Genomic DNA, 22464 nt, shown 5'->3' on the forward strand with positions numbered 1-22464 from the left:
TCCTTGATCCCCTTCTCTTCTCCCTCGACACCTCCTCTCTGGGTAATCTCATCCAGAAGCACAAATACAGCTACCATGACTGATCGATCTACCTCACTACTCCAGACCTGTCTCCTTCTGTCCAAACTACAATCTTGGCCTGTCTTTCTGACATCTCAGAGCCACCAGCTCAAGCTCAACATGGCTAAAACAGAGCTCTTAATCTTCTTAATCTTCTCCCTAAACCCTTACTACTACCTCTTCCTCAGTCAATGTGGAGAACACCACAGTCCTCCCTCTTACTCAGGACTCTAACCTGGGCATGATCTTCAACTCGGGCCTCTCTCTAGGACCTCACATCCAAGCATCTTGCAGAGTCTGTCTGTGTAACATGTCTAACAGGGCCGCTGAGCCCCAGTTAAAGTGTAGGGGAGGAAACACAGATTTCTCCTCTTGCCTCCTGACCCCCTCTTCCCCTCTCAGGTGCCCCACCACCACTACCAGCCTGTCCCCCGGCCCATGAGCCCCTACACCCACCCCCTCCAAATCTGAGTGAGTATCATTGCAACCCGGCATGCCACATTGCAATGCCACTCAGACTTAGTAGGGGTGGGTGCAGGGACTCATGGGTCAGGAAGTTCGTGATGGAGGGGCAGGTGGCTGGGCCAGATCAGAGTGAGTTGCTGCTTGGCCAAATTTGAGTGAGTGGTGTTGCAACCGGGCACATAGGGTCATAGAATCATAGAATATCAGGGTTGGAAGGGACCTCAGGAGGTCATCTAGTCCAACCCCCTGCTCAAAGCAGGACCAATCCCCAACTAAATCATCCCAGCCAGGGCTTTGTCAAGCCTGACCTTAAACACCTCAAAGGAAGGAGATTCCACCACCTCCCTAGGTAACGCATTCCAGTGCTTCACCACCCTCCTAGTGAAAAAGTTTTTCCTAATATCCAACCTAAACCTCCCTCACTGCAACTTGAGACCATTACTCCTTGTTCTGTCATCTGCTATCACTGAGAACAGTCTAGATCCATCCTCTTTGGAACCCCCTCTCAGGTAGTTGAAAGCAGCTATCAAATCCCCCCTCATTCTTCTCTTCTGCAGACTAAACAATCCCAGTTACCTCAGCCTCTCCTCATAAGTCATGTGTTCCAGTCCCCTAATCATTTTTGTTGCCCTCCGCTGGACATTTTCCAATTTTTCCACATCCTTCTTGTAGTGTGGGGCCCAAAACTGGACACAGTACTCCAGATGAGGCCTCACCAATGTCGAATAGAGGTGAACGATCGATCTGCTGGCAATGCCCCTACTTATACATCCCAAAATGCCATTGGCCTTCTTGATAACAAGAGTATACTGTTGACTCATATCCAGCCACTCAGTTTTGGCACGGCCAAAAGGTAGTAGTTGGACCATGGTCCAGGTGGTGTCCCCGGCTCTGCGGCCTATGTCTATGACATGGCCTTTCCTATCCATCTGCACAGCTAAAACTTTGTTCCAGGCTCTCATCATCTCATGTCTCGATCGCTGCAACGTCCTTCTCTCTGGCCTTGACAAATGCAGTCTTGCCCCACTCTCATCCCTTCAGAAAACAGCTGCAAAGATCCTTTTCCCAGCTTGTCACTTTCACCAGGGCACCTCTCTCTTTGCATGCCTCCACTGGCTCCCCCTTCTGGTCATACCCAACATAAGCTGTTTTTCTTCACTTTCAAGGCCCGTCACAATCCGCTCACATTCACTACTGAGATGTCAACTTCCCACTCCGATTGGCCCGTGATGCCAGCCTACAGCACCCACTTGTCACATTTTCAAACCAGCGCCTTCTTGCTTTCTCTGAGGCTGCCCCTCATCCTTGGGGGGCATGCCCCAGAAACACCCACAAAGCTACTTCATTGTGCCCCTTTCCATTCCTCCTTAAAATGCTCCTTTGCCAGGATACCTACAAAAACACTTGACAACAATTAGGCGGTGGCTTTGGCACACCAGCGGCCTGTCCTGCTGACCAGCGTTGTGTCTGTTTCCTTGTACTCCCCCATCAGTCTGTATCCAGCAGATGCCTCTTGTCTGATATTTACATTGTACGCTCTTTTTTGTTTGGTGTTTGTACAGCACTTCGAACAGTGGGGTGCTGGGCTTGACTAAGGCCCCTATGTGCCACAGTATCACTAATCATTGTACACAGGTAAAACCCAGCCACTTAATCATAGCTCAAGTGGTTTTGGTGTTGCACATCTCTATTGACAATAGCGTTGCCTGTTTCAAAGATCAACAAAAGCCTAAACGTTCAGAGTTAGCTGCTGTAAATCTTCACTTAGCCCTGATTCAGCACGGGGTTTTGGTCCCAGTTGAAAGCCTCACTATTCAGGCTATTGCTTAAGCATACAATTAACTTTAAGCACATGCTTAACTCCCACTGAGGGGAACTTAAATTTAAACACATGGCTTGAGTGCTTTCCTGAATGGGGTCTTATGCACATACTTAACTTTAAGAACATGCTTAAGTCCAGCCTTCCCTATGACATCACTTAAACATGTGCCTAACTCCCCTGGGCTTCAATAGGACCTAAGCACATGCTTATAGTTTCAGCATGCACTTAAGGTCTGTGCAGAACAGGGATGGATTTAAGCACACGCTTAAAGTTAAGCATGTGCTCAAGTACTTTGCTGAATTAGGGCCCTGGGTTTTATAGAGTATATTTTCGTCTATCAGCTGATTTTGGAAGCTTCTCACTGGACCATGGAAGGTTTTCTCCTTAACGCTGAATTTCTGGATCATTGTGGCTTCATGCCAGACTATCAACACCCTTTCGACTGTTTTGACACCAGGGTTATGTGTGCAGATAAAATAATAATGATACCCAGCGCTAATGATATTTACTAAAATACAAATTAACCCTCAGTCACACAGTGTCGTGATTTGTCACCCAGAGCTAAAATTAAAAGCAGTTAAGGCTGAGTCAGAAAGTTATTTCAGGCTTTTCTGTGTAATAATAAGCAGCAGACTCTGCAGGTGCAACAGTGACACCTGCTGGCTATGATGGGACGTCCTGGCCTTTTGTGTCAAGAAAAACAAAGGTGGAAAGCACAAAGCAATGATCTGTTTGCATTCCTTTGCAGTGACGGTGGAATAACGTTTAATTTAATCATGCTAAATTAATTATTATGGTATGTTAAATTCATTAATTTTAAATTCCTGGTTGATTTAATAACATTAATTCAGAGAGGGGTTGTCACAAGTGCCTACCTGAATTGGGATTGAAAGTCACTGGGACTCATGTTCCTAAATCCCTTTGGCACTTGTGACAATCCCATCCTTAAGCCTCTTGCTCACTGCATTGTATTTTTGCTTGTGTGTTTCTTCTAAAGTTAATAAAGCAAAGAGCAAGCAAAAAAATAACTGGGAAGATTTGAGAGGTTATATTTTGTTTGAAATTTTTTTTAAAGGCTCAAGAGTGAATAACAGTCAGCGCTTAAGTTGCAATTTTATAGCTGCAAATCTCCAAACACTCTGCAAAGAAAGGTCCGTACCATATTGCCCCTTCGACAGATGGGGAAACAGAGGCACAGAAAGGTGAACTGAGTTGCACAAGGACAGTGCAAGAGCTGAGAATAGAAGCCAGGACCAGTGCCTTATCAATTAGAACACTCTGCTTCCAGGTCCAAAAAGCACTCCAATAAGTTTAATTAATATCCAGTTCAAAAGACAATAGTGGTGCTATGAAGATGGAAGCCTAGAATCACAGCAGCTGTTGCAGGGAATTACATCTCTCTGAATTATGCTGGCCCTTAGACTGCACCCCTGGTCTGTAATCCCACCACTCACCCTCTCTCAGAGTTTGTGCTGTGCAAGGCTGCCGCTGCCATGTGCTGAGTCGGCATATCTTCTTGTCCTGCCCGCTCCTGAGCCAGTGCCTAAGGCTTTTCAGGCTGGGCTGGACTCCCTCATTTGGTCCCTGCAGTGGGAGGGAAATTGTGGCTGTTCTGTGCCATTGCATTCTTCTCTTGGTGGACTCTCCACTCAAGGGCCATCATACAGGCTGTACATGGGTAGAAGCCAATGTACATCCCTGTCAAGAGCTGGCCCACGATATCTATAAAAGCAGCCATTTGTTAAAATGGGCAAAGTAAAGAAGACATAATTAGAGGGTAACTTTGTGCCCCAGTTCCTTTTCCTATCCCAGAAGGGGACACACACATCCAAGGTATAAATTAGCAGTAAAACAGTGTTCCCAGGGCTCATGCTATTCACTTTTTTCTTTAAGTCCCAGCTTCTGGAGTCATGTGATTATGTGAGAATCTCAGCTTTCGTTTAAAATAAAAAGTATGTTTCTAGCCCTCGAGGTTGGGGAGACAAGTTTGAAAAAGGGAACCCTACAGGCTCCAGGGCCAGATTGTAAATGAAAAGAACCCCACATTTATTTATTTTTTAAATCTCATGATTTTGTGGACCTGAGTCATGATTTTTGAAATTTTGGGCTTGGTAATCATGGGAATGACTTAATCACACAGCCAACTCCATGCAAAAGCAGTGATGTCCCAGTGTGGTGCATGCTGGGATGCCACAACAGAATGGGGAGCCAGCAGCCTGTGATGGGGGGCAGAGACAGAAGATAACTTTTGGTTGTGCAGGATGCAATGCCGCTCATAGCCTGGTTAATGGTCGCATTTGGCACCTGCCTATTACAGAAAAGTTCTATAGAATTGAACAGAGCGACAACCTACCTCTCTGTGGACTTTTGAAACCCGACACTTCAGGTTCTTCCCTATTCAGCTCTACAGGGCGGTTTCAAAGTTCTATAGAAAAGATTTCATTCTCTAAAATGTATATGACCTTGAATATCAGACCCTGATAAACGTCCAAGCTGGTAGGGGCTGCCTCTTCTTTTTCAGTCCATTCTTTGGTTTACAGAACTGCTACGCATTTTGAAGGCAACTCTAATTTAGTTATGTATCCCTGGCTCCTTGAGTTATGGGTAGGGTTCTGCTGCTCCCCACAGAAGGACAAAATTATTATCCCAATACACCATCTCTTGTAAATCTCTCCTGGGAGTTAAAAAGGGTCTTGGCGTACGTGCATGCTTTGACTATGTACAGTTGAACGAGACACTTAGTTACATCTTTCTTTAGGTTTCTTAAGCAGTAATAAAAAGTGTGCACTAGTAAAGCACTATTCAGCTCAGGATCCCAAAGCACTTTAGACACACTACTGAACTAAGCCTCATCAAACCCCTGTGAGGTAGGTTTACATCACTAGCCAGATGGGTCATCTGGTGCCCAAATGGCCTCATGAGTCAGTAGCAGATCTACGGCTATAATAACCCCGGAGTCCCCCGCTCCCCACCACACCTCCCCCACTTCCTTGCCATATACACACATTTATAGTTCACTACACTATTTTTTCCATTCTCCCTAGCTAGAATCCAAGCTGCAAGGACCTTGAGGATTGTATAAACTGGCCACATGCCTCCGCTCTCCAAACAGGAGAGGAGCGGCAGCTCGGGACAGAGCTCTCCATAAAAGTCAGCGAGATCCTGTACATGCACCCTGGGTACAGATTACTGTCTTCACTCAGAATTTATTAGTGTTTCCTCTGCCTTGAAACAGGAACTGCCTTCATGTTGATAACTGACAGCACTCGTTTCTCTGTGGCTTCCACAAGCACCTCAGTCTCGCTTGTTCAATTGCTCTCCTCTATAGTTTGCAAGCACACTGCAGTGTTTGTCAGTGACTGACATCAGCGGTCCCTTGGGGACTAGTTCTTTGTCTGGCGCTAGCATTGGGGAAACCGTCAATGTCACACACAGCTGTGCTGTCTGTCTGTCTGGGTTCATACACCACACTCACCGCCGCAGCAGCCTGGTGCTGCAAGATTCATCCTGAGCCCTGCATCCTTTTTCTCATTGATCACAAGAGCTCAGTAGTTAACGTGGTTAACCTGCACATCAGGGTCCAGGGTCAAATGAGTGATATCCTCAAAGACATGCAGATAAAGACTCTGCAGTGAGGAACTGGATGGCTCAGGGGATTGGTAGATCAGCCCCAGGAGACCTGTGCCAGCCCGTGCCGGCATTGAGCAAAAAGCAGCTGTCCAGTGGCCTGCTTGGGCTGGGTTGAAGGTCTCAGCTTGCTGCCAAGTAAACATGTGTCTATCATAGAAACCTTCATCACAACCCACCCACCCCACTGTCTGGGAACCTCCAGCTGGGCCGGGTTTTGGAGGCTCTTTCCTGTGAGGGCATCAAGGAAGCAGGTGGTCTGAGGTGCTGCCATATCTGTTGCGTTTAGAAGACTTGGATTCCAGGCCTGTCAACCAGGTACTTTCCTGAAACACCTAGTTCACTCAAAGATGGTATCACAGGGGCCAGATCCTCCCCTGGTACAAATGGGCATGGCTGCATTGACTTCACTTGCACTGTACTGATTTGCACCAGATGAGAAGCTGGCTTTATACCTTTACAGGTAGGAAAGGAAACGTTGCCTTGTGGTCTGGATCGTGGCTTCTAAGCCTGTCTCTCTGTGAATCGTGGGAAATGGTTTAGGCCCCAGTGCTGTCCCCAGAGCCCAGCCCAAGCAGCCAGGATGGGCGCTGGGCAGGCATGTGGGGGGATGGTAAGAGAAATAGCTTCACCAGTGCAGTGCTGATGAAGGCACTCAGCATAGGGGAAATGTTTCATCCCTGAGGCTGTCCCACTGGGCCGGGGGTACTGTCGTTCCCATCTCCTGCACAGTCTGACTGCACTGTTACGAGCCCCTAGGGGCCAGGCCTGCCAGCCTTGCTTCTGCTGAGCGGTACCTCACTGAGCAAAATGGCGCTGCTCAACCTGGGGCATTGACACAGAGAGTGAGACCCTCAAATCTTGGTCTACGGCGCATGTTGATTTTATGCAGGGTTACAATCAGTTTCGCCCTTCCTTGCAGAGTTTTATATTCTGAGCTGCCGTTCAAGGTCCCCGTGGCCTCCCTCTAACCGTGTTTGTCCCAATTTCCTCCAAGGTTCCTTCTTTCCTTCCCTGAAGCCCTCCGACATGGTCTTCAAGATCATCTTCTGGCTGGGGTACTTCAACAGCTGCGTGAACCCCATCATCTACCCCTGCTCCAGCAAAGAGTTCAGGAGAGCTTTCATCCGGCTTCTCAAGTGCCAGGGCCCCCGGCGCCGGCGGCCCATCTGGAGGGTCTATGACAACCACTGGCGTGCCACTTCCATGAGCAGCTCGGAGCGGGATTCCGACAGGGACGTGGGGCCCAGAATCACCGCCCTCAACAGCTCTTTCATATTGAACTCCACCCCCCAGGAAAGAACCCCTAAGAGGCGAACGCTAAGCTTCAAAGGGTGGAAAATGGTCACCGCTTTCCAAAAACCATCCTCCACCCAGCTGAAAGAAAAGATGAACAGCCTCTCCAACAAAATAAGGGGTGGCTCCTGCAAAGGGGGCATGACCGCAGCTTACAAAATGGAGGTGGAGTCCGTTTCTATAGGGATCCCTAATGACTTCACGGAGGCTATTGACTACCAAGTGTACGATTTACCAGACTGCTGCGGGCTCAGAGAAACGGATATTTAAAGCCCCGGGACAACTATTTGTTTGTTTTAAAATGTGCATTATATGTGGTTGGAGGGGACGAAAATGGGATGCAATCGATGTGTTTGTCAGGCAGACTGGAAAAAGCGATCAGGTGTCAAATGAGCCACCGGAAGGTTCTGTGATCACCGCCCACTAAGGTTACAGGGTGCTAAGGGCTTAGTATAAGGGAAATACTAATGCTCTAATGCAATACCAGAGTCTTATCCGCTGTATTGCCAAGTGAAGGAAGCAGAGGGACTGTGGGGTCTAGGAAAACGATCTGGTTTTTCTGGTCGGGTGATGGTGTCTCATAGCTGCTGTGCAATTCAGTGGAAACTAGAATGCATCCTTCACGATTCCCAAAAAAATAGAAAGGTCAACACCATGAAGACACCAAAGCTGGGTGTAATTCTCCTGTCATAGTGCACGTGACCACGGCTCCTTCCAGAGGCTGTTGCCAGCAAGGATTCAGCTGCTGCTTAGTGACAGAGCTGTTCCATTTGCTTAAGGGTAAGGGCTTCTGGTGACCGTCCCAGGGTTTGATTCCTGCTGTCGACTGTGGGGGTCTCTGATCATAGAATCATAGAATATCAGGGTTGGAAGGGACCTCAGGAGGTCATCTAGTCCAACCCCCTGCTCAAAGCAGGGCCAATCCCCAATTTTCACCCCAGATCCCTAAATGGCCCCCTCAAGGATTGAACTCACAACCCTGGGCTTAGCAGGCCAGTGCTCAAACCACTGAGCTATGCTTCCCCCGCCACAGGTATATCTGGCCACAGGTTACTACATATGCGTAAGATGGGTTTATGGCTGAACAGTCATCCTCCCTTACACGCTGAAGCAAAGGGAAGCGCGGGTCTTGTTTCTAATCCAAATCTGAGATACACTTCTCATTTTACTTTGAGTTTGAAAAGTACCCTGAGCCTTACACAGCACCCACTGCCAGCACCAGCGCGAGCCCATGTTGCTCTGTGTCAGCAGCGAGGAAACACTGCCAGGAGTGCTTTTGGATATTGGACGTGTCTGGCTCTTCAGCCCCCACCTCTTCCTCTCGCTCTCCCTCTCAAACAATAAGAGAGAAACGGTGGCAGCAAAGTTCAGCTCAAGACTCAAACTTCCCCATAGCTTGGGATGGATGTTTCCATGTAGGCCCATCTCTGAGGTTAGGGTGTCAGAGCTAAAGTCAAACATCTCTCCATAGAGGTTGGAGTTCCCCCTTGTAATGCGCCAGGTTCTTGAGCTGAGTCAGTCCACGATGATCGTCATCGCTCTTGGCCGTTCTGACACAATTCCTTGCCGAGACGGCGGAGCTACCCAAGCTGAACCGTTCAGTGGCCCTCAGTAATTGTCGGTTTTGTTTGCTCTTGCTGGGGCCAAAAAGGGTAGCAATCATTTTTTTCCCCACCATGCACAGATCCAGAGTGAGCCCTCATCCGAGAGGATGTAGTGGTCTCCAGTGCCCTAGACTATGTGGAGAAAGAAGATGTGTGCCCCCCACCCCCAAAAAAGGGCACCATCGGTAGCACCAACCTAGTATGACCAGGCACAGTGTGCTGTGTTATGCTTTGTTGTATATTTGCACTCAGTCAATTAGTAGGTCACACTCCACCGAGCTGCGTATTTCATGTGACTATTTTGTTGCATTTTTGGGCCACTGATGAGTCCAGGAGGCTCCACAAAGAACCTACGTTAAGTTTAGAAATAGGCTCGGCCCACAATCCCTGAATTCAAATGCCCTGGGGACTTGGGCAGAGTGCAGGTCTGAGTCTAAAAGTCTTATCTCAGGTCCATTCTCTGGTGCAAATAAAAATATAGGAAACCACGCTCCATAGTGGAGACATGCTGTCAAATTCATCCCAGGTGTAATCCCACCCAGGTCAGTGCAGTCCCACCTGGGGCAAATTTGGCCCATTAAGACTAACATGGCTTTCATTACTGGGGCCTGGTGTATGTTTATCCAGCCTCTCTGACTAAGCTTTTGCAAGAAGAGAAACCCAGCTGCCAGGCTCACAGAAAAACCGGGTGTTATGTTTTGTCCTCCTTGCTCTTTGTTTTTATATGGAAACTCAATATACAAAGTGTAGAAAGAAAGAAAGAAAGAAAGAAAGAAAGAAAGAAAGAAAGAAAGACTAATATATTGGATACCGAGATGCAGTGTATGGAGTGGGTCGTAGCTGAACTCTGCAATACCCTTGTCAAGCTGACATTGAACGAAATGAATTATTGCACAAGCAAGTCTGGTGTGTGTCAAACTATTCCCTGCAGGAAGCCAACAATATCAAGCAGCACTGGCCAATGGTGCACTCGCTGTGAACCATGTCTGGTTCGTTACAGTGTGTGTTCAGAGATTGCGAAGAGGCTTGCCAAATAGCGCTCAGGAATCCCAGTCGGCCCAATCCTGCCAAAATTCCCAAGGGGAACCCAGTTGGGCCTTCTCAGTGGGAAAAGCGTATTTCTTTTTGGGTTTGTAGGAGCCCTGCAGTGACCGTAAATAAAGGGTGAGCTGAGAATAACCAAATAGCCCTTTAGCGGTATAAGAACAGTGCCTGAAAATGGTTAACATACAAAGCATGACACAGGGCCCAACCCTGCCCCCTCCAAATTCCCACTGCAGTTGATGGGCACTGTTCAATTTGCAGTTATTGTTTATTTACTGCTAATTGTTTGGAGCCCAATCCCACGGCCACTAAAGTTAGTGGAAAGACTTCCGATGAGTAGGAGCAGGCCCTTCTAAGCATTGTGTAGCCATGCCTGGGACAGTACAGCCATGCAAAGGTGGGAGCCCCCAAGCCGAGGAGCTTGCAGCTTAAAGGCACTGTTGGGCCCATAGCACTGTGAGACAGCGCCAGGTAGGCAAAGCCAGAGCAGTGTGTGGTCACTGGTGCTGGAATCTAGCCCAGAGCAGGTGGCTTGTCAGGAGCTCTGGAAGGAGAAGAGTCCATTCACCCTGCCCTTGTCCCCTTACTCCAGACATATGGGCATGTATTCCATTGATATTAAGGGGAGATCTGCACTGAAAATAGAACTAATCCATTGGACAGGTAAGGTGCTGTATGGAAACAGGTAGCTATTCCAGATCTGCTGACTGCAGGGGAAAGAAAGCCCACTGGGGACAAAAGGTGCTTATAATCATGGGCCCACGTTTGTAGCCGTGGTAATCTGCGGACATTTAACCATCTAAATACCTGACCTCCAGGTGCAATCAGGCTGTGAGTTGTACAAGTGATGTTAACTGCACCCACCAAAATGGAGGCCTAGTTATGGGCAGGATGGAAATTTGATCTTAAATGGGAATTTCATATAATATTAATGGATTTATGCGGGTAACTTCCCATTCAGTGAGATGAGAATACATCCATCCCTGTGTATATGTGTGTGTAGATTTATATGCTGCATACAGATACACACACACATATATATACACCAACATACTGTCATTTCCCAAATCACAGATATTTTCTCATAAACTGAAGATTTTCCAGGGCTGTCTAGCTGTTCCTGGCAAGCATTTTATCAAATATTCCTCCCAAGTTGCTGAGGCTGTTGCTAACACTTCTGCCTGACCTTTTAAATTAGCTTCTTCTGTTTCATTTTTATGATTTCATATACCTGAATGTATAACCTCTGATCACTTGAAAGCATTCAGCAAAGCAATGCCTAATTGTTGGGTGTTTCACCGATTCTCCCTCCGGGTTCTATTCAGGGCTGCAGGGGAACAGAGGAGATAAAACTAGGCTTAAACAAGCAAACAAACCCCACCACATCTCCTTTGTTGTGTTAATTGCAGCTGTCCCGGTGTTTGAATTAAGACATCTGGAGACACATAGAGCATAAAGTAGAATTATGTGGGGCGCATTCACTATAATGCTGTTTAATAATACCTGCTACTTGCTGTAGCCTAGTGGATTTAGGCAGCATTTTTGTTCTTTGTTTAAACCAGGGATACAAGTTCCCCCTACCAGGGATGGCTTAGTTTTGTGCAGAGAGGCTGAATCCATCCGAGGAAAGGATTCCAACACTGGCTGCTGTGCAATACTTTTATGGGGTCTTGCAAAATTCTGCCCTTCTGTCAACTGATTCTGGTTGCATTCGAGATCAGCGTGGGTATTAACTAAGCACATATGGAAGCTACAACACGCTTCAAGACAAGCTGGGACATCATAACCTATAGCTGCCCATGTTCAGGTGATTCAGTTCTATCTTCCTAGTCAGTCTGGAGCCCAAACCTTAGCATTGGTTAAATACTGATGACAGAAAAATGTAACTTATTTGAGGGATTTTGTCCGACAATTTGAGATAAATAGAAAATAAGCATTTCTAAAAAAAGGAAAGCCGGATCCTGTGCTGGTGCGAATCAACATCACTTCATTGAAGCTGGAGTCCATTGGTGCTGTGCTGATTTACACCTGCTAGGAGTCTGATTTAGATCTTGATTACACTGGTGTAAATCTAGAGTCACTCCAGTGAGTTCAGTGGAATTACGTCAGAGGGATACCAGAACAGAATCAGGGTCATAAGCTAGCCTTCATCTCTTCACACAAAGCTCCCATTGCTATTGACAGGCATGAGATCAGTGGGTCAGAATATGGGCTGGAGTGTTTCCTATAGATAGTTCGAGTCTAAAATGGCTTTAGAGACCATCCCAGTCTAACAAGGGAACCAATATCTTGGCTCATATAAATAATTATTATAAGGAGTGAAAAAACACTCATGTGGGAATTTGGAAAGATGCAGTTTTTTTACCTGATTGGATAATGACTTTGATAAACACTTTATAAATGACATTTTCCTGTGACTGATATAATTGCAATGTGGAATGACGTATATTTTGGTACAAGCACTCATTTTGAAAATGCATATTTATTTACATAATTGATCATAATGGCTCCTGAGGAAGGGTTATCACAAATCCAGTCAAAGAAAAATAAAACCCAGCACAGAAAGTACACGTCAGAAAGTAGATATTTTACCCAATAAACTATAGAAGTCCATATGATATAATCTGTAAATCCTATATTTACAAGTTAATGAACCAATATGTAATTGAATTATTGCAGAGGTCACATGTATCAAATTCACATTCAGTAAAAAACCCATGGAATATTTAATTAGCATAAGATGCCATTTGCCATGGTTCATGCAGTCTGGTCTCCATGTCGTGGCCAATAGCTGATGTTGAAAAGGAAGGAGAAAATAACCCTTAATGCATGTACCCAACTGTGCAACAATGTCCATCAGAAAAAAGTTCCTTCCTGACCCCTGCAGGGACTTATGCCCTGAAGCATGAGAGCTGATCATCATTATCCAAACTAGAGCTGGACCTGAGCTGCAACATTTAGCTGTGAATGCAGTTTGAAAATCTTAAGCTGGGCCTGAATCAAAAACCTCTGTATCCTAACATGGGAGGTGTTCAAATTTGGAGGAAGTGTTGTTGTTTTTTAAACAGCACTGTAAAAATCAGTTGGTAAATCTCAAGGACACCCGCTCCCACCCCCTTGCACTAAGATCAGAGGAAAGTGTTGTTAGGCTCTTGGATTAAAAGGAGCATATGGCTTTGGCCTAACCTTCTCCTGCACAAAATATCCCTCCACAAAAAACCCTCTGCCCTGGTTCCTTTTCATGCTGTGCATAACAGGGGCCCCATTCTCCCTCCTCTAGGGGAACAATGACTCCACCAGCTGAAATTCACATGGGTTTTCTCTCTTTCTGTCAAGGAGACAGAATTTGTTTCTGCTCCCCTCCCCCCACACCCACGTAAAGAGCCAAACACAAGGTGCAGCTGGCTCAGCTCCTGCCCCTCCCCGCCCTCCAAAGCACTCAGATCCTAACTGTGGTGATGGGGGCCATATAAATACCTAGATAGCTAGAACCCTGCAGATCTTGTGATCTTCCAGAGGCAAGTGGCTTCCTTGCAAAGTGGACCCTTGCTTTGCTTTACCACCTGCCCTCTCTCTCCATCTTCCTGCAACCCCTGGAGCTCCATTGGAGTGTCCTCAACCCCTCCCCCCCCCCCCCAACCACCACCACCACCACCACCACCAACCACAATCCACCAGCACAGGGTTCCTTCCTTTCGTGGTGATCTGAAATCCTGAACTGTGTCCTATCAGACAATGATTGGCCATTACAAAGCATCCACCAGAAGAACTTTTTTCAGTTTAGGCCTGGGTTCCCCCCACTAATGTACCCAGTTTGCTGGGAGAGGGGGACATCTAGCTAGAACGCTTGTGATCTGGGTGTCTATAGCCAGTGCATTGCCCTGTGATCCCGTCACCAAAGGAAATCGGCAGGGGCCCTCCGAAGAGCAGAACTTTTGGAGGAGACCTTTCCTCATTCAGTTTTCCTTTACCAGGGTGAGGAAATGGGTCAGATACTTAGCTGATGCCCATGTCATAGCTCCATTGACTTCAGTGGAACCAGGCTGACGTACCCGAGGTGAAGATCTGTCCCAACATCTCCAAACCATCCAAGTGATTAATCATTGGGCCATTTCATAAAGCACGTGCATCACTGGTGTCCAAGGGCTCTCACTTCGTTATACTGGCTTGCTGGGGTCACTTTTAGCATTGTTACACTTTGTTGCTTCAATGAACTAATGCCAAGACTGGCTGGCTGCGGCACTTAAGTCAACAGAACCTCCCAGCTTCCATTCCTAGAGGGCAGAAGGTTTTATCCACCATTAAGCTGGACTGAAGTTTGGTTACATTTCTATTGTTTACAGTGTGTATATAAGTGTACATTTCCTTTAGCAACATCTGGATTTTTTTTTATGTATAGATTTTTATTTTTCATCCTCAATGTATTTATTAGTCGAAGTATTTCTGTGCTGTGATTCGAGGTACGTTGGATTGATGTAAAGTCTACAAAACTGAATGCACAAGTTTTGGTTTGTACCAAATACACGCACAATGCTGTATAAAAGGTGCAGTATTATTGTTAAGGGGCAGTATCGTTGCTTGATATGATTTTTGAAATATGGGAGGGACGGTTGTGATAAAGCACACATTTTAAATTCATGTCTTTTCACCCACATATAAATGGTCTAAAAAGATTATAAAAGTTTGACCAGCTGGTACATACAATGGGAGTTTGAAAAGAAGCCATTTCTTCCTGAAATGATCTAAACCCAGGAAGTCTCAGGCTGAGGATCACAGACAGTGTCAGGGGTCATGACAACCTTGCTCTTCCCACATTGCTGAATGGGGAAGGGCATGTTCTGGAGGGAGTGTGTGCCCTGGGATGGGGTGGGGGTTCTGGTGTGGAAAAGGGGACCCTAGTATCATAAATGTTAAGATTTAGGTCTGGTTGAAAATTTTTCCATTGAAACTGCTGTTTGATGGAAAATTGTGCGGGGGGAGGGGTAATGATTTTTTTCCGAAAAATATCTGCTTTCCTTGGAAATTTTCAATTTTTAGTTGAAAATGTACGAAACCTGAAATATTTCCATTGTGAAGTGCTTCACAGGACTTGTCCCTTGGGTGTCTCATGCTCCCGTTCTGCTTTATGCATCTGGCTCCCTGGCTGGACTACATCTCCCATGAAGCATCACGATCTCCCTTCGTGGTAAAGAGAGGCAGTGCACATGGGCCGTCATATGGTAGTCGTGCATTATGGGAGGTGAAGTTCAGCATGGGGAGAATGGAATCATGGGAGCAACCAGACTGTAACTCTTGTGGGACACCACAGCAGCACTTTACAATTGAAATATTTTGGATTTGGGGCAAAGTATTTTGCCAAAAAGTTGAATTCTTCTGTGTGTGGAGGGAGTGGGGGACCAAGTGTTCCAACCAGCTCTACTGAGAGCCTCTGTCCCAGGGAGACGGAAATAGGTCCTTACAACACGAGTGATAAAGCACAGTCTGAGTGGATCTCATGTTGCTTTAGCTGTACAAAAATCACAGACATTAGGGATGAAAAAGACTAAAAGGTTCGACCTTTTTAAGGGGCTTCTTCTAACTTTCTGCCTACAATTTAGTACCCACTTGTTGGGGTGACATTTTAGATGCAACAGGAGCAGGGGAACACCCTTTTATTCCCTTTGTAATGTTGCAGAGCCCTGGGGAAAAAAATAAAGGAAGTTGTCATTGTCACATGTACTTAATGATCTTTCTGTACCATAGAATTTGCCTGGGTAAAATGTCCCATCTCAGCTTTCACACACGCCCTTCACCTTGCCTTGCCTTAGAGTTTGTGCAACACTTCCTCTGCCTGATGCATGTGGAAGGTTACATACCATTACCTGAGAAGTCAGAGGCTCAAAGGCAGGTGGCCCGTGGCTGTCCTTTGAACATAGCATGTCTGTCTGGCACCTGGATGTGTTGTATGGCTCGCCTGAGGCACATGGTAAAAACAAGACAAAACTCACTCAATTCCCGAGAGCCTGCTGAAGTCAGTGCCACCCCGGAGCCACTCGAGGTAAGTGGGCTGGGCTGGAGCACACACCCCGAACCCCTTCTTCACCCTACACCCCAAGCTCCTGCCCTGAGCCCCCTCCTGCACCCTGCACCCCTCCTGCACCCCAGCCCTCAACCCCCTGCCCTGAGCCCCTGCCATACCCTGCATCCCTCCTGCACCCCAACCCCTTGCCCTGAGCCCCCAACTCCCTGCCCTGAGCCCCTGCCATACCCCACACCCCTCCTGCACCCCAACCCCCTGCCCTGAGCCCCCAACTTCCTGCCCTGAGCCCCTGCCGTACCCCGCACCCCCCCCCGCACCACCCCCTCCTGCACCCCAAACCCCTGCCCCAGCCCTACATTCATGACCCTGCATGCAATTTCCCCACCCAGATGTGGCCCTCGGGCCAAAAATTTTGCCCACCCCTGCTTTAGCACACTGCTATTCATATGGGATGTTTACATGTTTCTGTTGAGTTCGTCTCATCACAGACTACTGTTTAAAAAGGCTACTTCTTAGTATTTGGGAAGAGATTTCTGATAGATAGCTCTTGAGCCGAAAAACACGTATGATCCAGCAGCTGGAAAGTGAAACGAGACAAATTCAAACTAGAAATAAGACACATTTTTAACAATGAGGGTTATTAACCAACTGAAACAAATTGCCTGTGGAGCAGGTGGATCCTCCATCACTTGAAGTCTCACTCAGGACGGGAGATCTTTTTAATTATATATGCTCTAGCTCAAATAGAGCTTAAAGGCTTGAGGCAGGAATCACTGGGTGAGGTTCTCTGGCCCATGCTATGCGGGAGGTCAGATGAGATGGTCGTAATGGTCCCTTCTGGCCTGAACAATCTATAAATCTATACCTGGCCTAGGGGATGGACAGTGCATCTTACTGAACATAGGAAGCATTGCCCAGAAGAGCACGCCAGCTTTGCTCAACAAAGCAGACTTACCTAGCCAGGGGAGTCATCTGCTGCCATTCTGAAGCTCCAGGGACAGCTACACTTTTGCTTGCTTTTGACAGAGTGTCGTTTATTTATTTATGTTTAGATTCTGGGTTTTGTGGTTTATAGTCTATCCCTCAAGGGCCATTGCAGCTATTTTCGCTCCTGAGAATTGGCCACGGGGTTAGAGAAAGCTGTTTTGATTCATTTTTATTTATGTATGTAATTTGCAGCGTGAGTTATTGCCAGGGAAAGGTGCCATGAGGACAGCCCTGGGGGCCTCTCTCCCTCCCCCACACCATCCCGTTAAAACACAGATTCTGCATGTACCGTCATGACGGAGGCCGCGCTGTATGGCCCCACCTACCGCTATGCCACTTAGCTGCATCCTAGAGCAGATCACCTCTCAGACCAATGAGCGCCAGCTGTCCTGGTGCGCTTTGTGATGGAGGCACTTGTTCACTCAGGCTGGGATTATTCAAAAGGGCCTAAGGGGGGAAGGGGCGTAATAGGCCCCCATTGCCATTAAAAGCCAATGGGAGATGGACACCTCATTTCCTTAGGCAATCTCAGCTTTAAGGCCAAATCCAACTCCCCTTGAGGTCAATTGAAGATGCCCATTGACTTCAAGGGGAGCTGGAAAAGGCCCTAAGCACTAGGCTGAGACCAACACGCTCAGTTCACATAGGCCACCAAGACAGCTGACAAGGATTTCTACTCTCCTGAGCTTCCCTGGATTCAAGCCATTGGCCTAGAGATAATGGGGGCCTAGCTTAAGAACATAAGAACGGCCATACTGGGTCAGACCAAAGGTCCATCTAGCCCAGTATCCTGTCTTCCAACAGTGGCCAATGTCAGATGCCCCAGAGGGAATGAACAGAACAAGTGATCATCAAGTGACCCATCCCCTGTTGCCCATTCCCAGCTTGCTACCTGTCCTCTGAAGCAGCTGCCTGTGAGCCATGGGTGCTTAACCCCTTCCTCATGGGCCGCAAAACGAAATGAGGATCAAGCAGAAGGGTTAATGGTGGGTTTGGCCGGGAGGGTCTTTCCCTTTGTGGGTAGGTACTGACTTTACTTTGGCATCTTGCTCACCACAGAGCTTTATTGCTGGCACCAAAGACATAATGAGGAACAAATATTCCCAATGCAGTGGCCTGCAGACTGAAAAAAACCCGCATCCCTATGGATCCACCACAGCCATTCAGTGCCTAGGTCAAGAGGGCGTCCGAAAATAGAATTAACGAAGCTTGTGATATGGACCCTGCCAAAAATGCAGGGAAACTGACCAGTCTTCCTCTTATTACCAAAGGGTGTACAATGTTGGAAGAGGGCCAATGTTTAGGACAAAGTGTCTTTAAAAAATGCTCTGGGTCAACTATGTGGCCAGTTGCGAGGAACTTTTACTGCTGTGCTGCACTTTGAGATGTCAGACACCATCTCCTCGGTCAACAGAGAGCTGCAGCAAGGCGCCGCTGTCACCATTTGGATGGTATTTTTAGATGACAAGCACTGCAGTAAACACGCGGGATGATTTTGCAGCCTCATTTGACAGATCGCTGTATGAACAGAGAGACATGCAACTGGCACAAGGCCCCAGGAAAACATCTTTCAAGAGCAAGAGCAGTTTCATTTGCCCCAGAGGGCAATGTACACACAGGTTGGCATGTGCCATGTTACTACTGCCCCTGTGGACAGACTCAGCCCTGCTCCGGAGTTATTAGTGCCCTATCCAGTGGATGGGCTAGAAAGAGGGGTGACCAGACATGTAGCCCTTGAAGTCCTTAAACCCACAGCTGCTGTAATCTTTAATATGAGGATAGGGCCTGGGGAGACTACAAGTCCCATCATGTATTGCTCCATCTATAATCTTCTCCATTTCATGTAATTTATGTGATGACCTTTGGGCTCCTGACAAGCTGTTGGTTGGACAGAATGTGGACAACTCAATATAAGCCCCAATACCACTGACTGCTGAGGAGGATCCTCACAAAGATTTCCTTTCCTAGAGCCTCCTCCAATGGGTTTTTCCATGAGAAGGGATGATTTCGGCCTCTATTATTCATTTCCTAAAGAGTGTTGACACAGTGTGTGAAAGTTGGTGGAAGAATTAAATTATCATTATAATATTAATATGAGAAAATGTTAGAAACGGTGCTCAGATACTATGCTGATGGATGGACGGATGGATGGATAAATAGAGGAAGAGGCTGCCCCTGTTAAATGGTCACCATTAGAATTCTCATTAGATGAATTTCCAAGAAACACCATTCTGCTGAGGCCCAGATACTAGCAGCCTGTTTAAAAACAAATATCTGGTCTTGTCTACATGCGGATAGCCAGGAAAATTAATTTGAATTAACTAAAGGTGTGAATTTGAAGTAGATTAGTTAAACGGCTTTAAATCCCTGTGTGGATGCTGTTTCAGAATGAAGGTGGCCTAATTTGATTTAGTTAAGTGAATTAAACTAAACCAAATTAAGGCTATTTTCATTTTGAATAGGGCTTTAAGGTTGAGAGGTTGTTTGAAGGCCAGAAGAGGGGATTCAGGAAAGATTTCTTCCAGGATGTCACCCCCATTGAGTATGGGTTGTAACTGTTTAATGATACCTGTATGGGTTCCAGTGTGGGGTGGTAGGTAGCAATTGGGGTGTGCTGTCAGAGGGGGTTTTGTCCTGTATTGAAGCACGTTCTTACAGAGTATTCGGGTGGCCCATTCCATGATACAATCTACTTTTCTGGTGGAGTGTCCTTGTTTGGTGAAGGTGGTTTTAAGCATGGGAACGTGTCTATCCCAGACTTTCTCCTCGGAGCACATTCTGAGATATCTAAGTTCCTGGCTTTAGAGAAAAGCTTTCTTGCTGTGTTTGGGGATGTTACTAGATCTGTGAAGGTAAGCGTGGAGATCGGTGGGTTTCTGGCATTTAGTCATATATATGGTGTCACCAAATCTTTCCCCAAATAACTCCAAGAGAAACTTCACAAACTCATCCCCCAGGAACCCATCCCAGGGAGCTTCTACATGCTTCCCAAGATACACAAACAAGGCAGACCCATTGTATCTGGCCATAGCACTTTTATTGAACAACAATATCAGGACTCAGGGCCACCCCTAGCTATTCCGGGGCCCCCTGCAGCCCCCGCGTGGGGCGGGGGATGTGGGTCCCCAGGCCTCTGCAGGGTGGTGGGGCTGGTTTGGGAGGCAGGGGGGAAGCGCCCCCCGCACTCACCGGAGGCGCAGCTGGGGCCAAATTGCTGCACTTCCCACTGCTGGTGAGTGCAGGACCAGCCCTGCTTCAGTCCTCAGGGGAGTGGGGGAGGGGCTGGGGCAGAGCAGGGGCGGGAAGAGGCAGGGCTGGGGCGGGAAGGGGGGGGTGGGGACGGAGGCTTTGGGGAAGGGGTGGAGTGGGGGCGGAGCTGGGGCAGAGCAGGGGCGGGAAGAGGCAGGGCTGGAGCGGAGCAGGGGCGGGGGCCATGGGGAAGAGGCAGCGCAGGGGCTGGAGCAGCACACTTTGGGTGTGGGTAGGGACAGCCCTGTCGGGACTCACACCACACACCACACAGTTTCCTCCAGGACACAACCAGTTTCCTTGAGAAACTCTGCAACACTAATAGCTTCCCTCAGAACACCATCCTGGCCACCAGGGATGTCACCTCCCTATTCACCAACAACTCGCACAATGGCGGAATCACTGCTCGCCTCAAAGATCTACAAGACACTCACATCTCCACCCCAAACACATCACCAAACTCATCCATTTCATCCTCACACATAACACTTGACATATGAACAAACGAACACTTTGTCCAAACCATGGAAACAGCCACAGGTACTAGGATGGCTCCCCACAGAGCAGGACACACCAACTCAAGTGGCATCAGATCCTGTCATAACAACAGATACAAAACCTGCAGACATATTTCCACTGCTATGATGATCAATATCCCCCACAACACACCTTTCAAGATCCATGGGTCCTACACATGCCTATCACACATACCTCATCCAGTGCACACAGTAGCAACTATGTCTGGTTTCACCCACAGTCACTATGCTCTTGAATGAACTCACACAGAAAAAGGATACAAGACACAAACACCCTATCACCCATGGGTGAACACTTTTCACAAAATGATCACTCACTATCTGACGTCTTAGTCAGAGAATCATAGAATATCAGGGTTGGAAGGGACCTCAGGAGGTCATCTAGTCCAACCCCCTGCTCAAAGCAGGACCAATCCCCAACTAAATCATCCCAGCCAGGGCTTTGTAAGCCTGACCTTAAAAACCTCAAAGGAAGGAGATTCCACCATCTCCCTAGGTAACGCATTCCAGTGCTTCATCACCCTCCTAGTGAAAAAGTTTTTCCTAATATCCAACCTAAACCTCCCCCACTGCAACTTGAGACCATTACTCCTTGTTCTGTCAAATCCTTAAAGGAAACCTGCACAACCCCATCAAAAGAGGAGCCTGGGAGCTCATATTCATAACTCTGCTTGTCACCAAAAATCCTGGACTGAAAAGAGACACTGGGTTTATGGTCCATCATTACAAAAATCCATAACCCATTAACTTTCTTTTGTCCTAGGACTGCCGAGCTTATTGCCCACTTCACTTTGAATAGTCTCTTGCAACATGTGTTAACTCTTTGTCTGTTCTACCTTCTATTTAGCTGTGACAATCTGAGTGCCCTTCCCAGGCCTGAAGAAGAGCTCTGGGTAAGCTTAAAAGCTTGTCTCTTTCCCCAACAAAAGATATGACCTCACCCACCTTGTCTCCCACAAAATTAACATGGCACATATTAAACGGATTAAAAACTGGCTGACAGGTCTCAGCAGGTCATTATAAATGGGGAATCATCACTGAGCAGACATGTTTCTAATGGAATCCCTCAGGGATCAGTCCTTAGTCCTACAGTATTTAACATTGTTATCAGTGACCTGGAGGAAAACATAGACTCATCACTGCTAAAGCTTGCAAGTAACGCAAAGACTTAGGGCAGGCAGGTCTATACTACAAACTTGCACCGATGCAGCTGCGCCCATGTAGCGTGTCTGGTGAAGACGTTCTAAGGTGACAGGAGAGAGCTCCCCTGTCAGCTTAATAATGCCACCTCCCCAAGAGGCAATAGTTATGTCAGCAGGAAAAGCTCTCCCATCAGCATAGCGCTGTCTATACAGGGGGTTATGGTCAGGATAACTACATCGCTCCGGGGTGTGGATTTTTCACACCCCTGAGTGACCCACTTATACTGAAGTAAGTGTGTAGTGTAGACCTGGCCTGAGGGAGTGGTGAATAAAGAAGAGGACAAGTCACTGACACAGAGTGATCTGGATCGTTTGGTAAGCTAGGCGCAAGCAGACAATTGGCCATATTAATATGCACAGTGTAAAGTTATACATCTAGGGTGAAAGAATATGGATCATACTTATAGGATGGCAGACTCGGAAAGAGATGTGGGAGTCACAGGGGATAATCAGCTGAATACTAGTTCCCAGCGTGATTCTGTGACTGAAAGAGCTAATGTGATCCTTGGATTTATAGACAGGAATATCGAATAGGAGTCAGGAGACTTTATCT

The 22464-nt window shown here is 47.1% G+C and overlaps 1 protein-coding gene across 1 annotated transcript in view; it reads left to right on the plus strand.

Moving 5' to 3' along the window:
- The window catches only part of ADRA1D (adrenoceptor alpha 1D), a 75588-nt gene extending 65919 nt beyond the window's left edge, over window positions 1-9669 (plus strand). The window contains exon 2 of the mRNA XM_007067148.4: window positions 6972-9669. Coding sequence (XP_007067210.1) covers window positions 6972-7540 — 569 coding nt within the window. The 3' untranslated portion in view covers window positions 7541-9669. The remainder of the gene's footprint in view (window positions 1-6971) is intronic.
- Window positions 9670-22464: the final 12795 nt, after the last annotated feature.

This window comes from Chelonia mydas, chromosome 4, assembly GCF_015237465.2.
Source record: "Chelonia mydas isolate rCheMyd1 chromosome 4, rCheMyd1.pri.v2, whole genome shotgun sequence".
Lineage (NCBI taxonomy): Eukaryota > Metazoa > Chordata > Testudines > Cheloniidae > Chelonia > Chelonia mydas.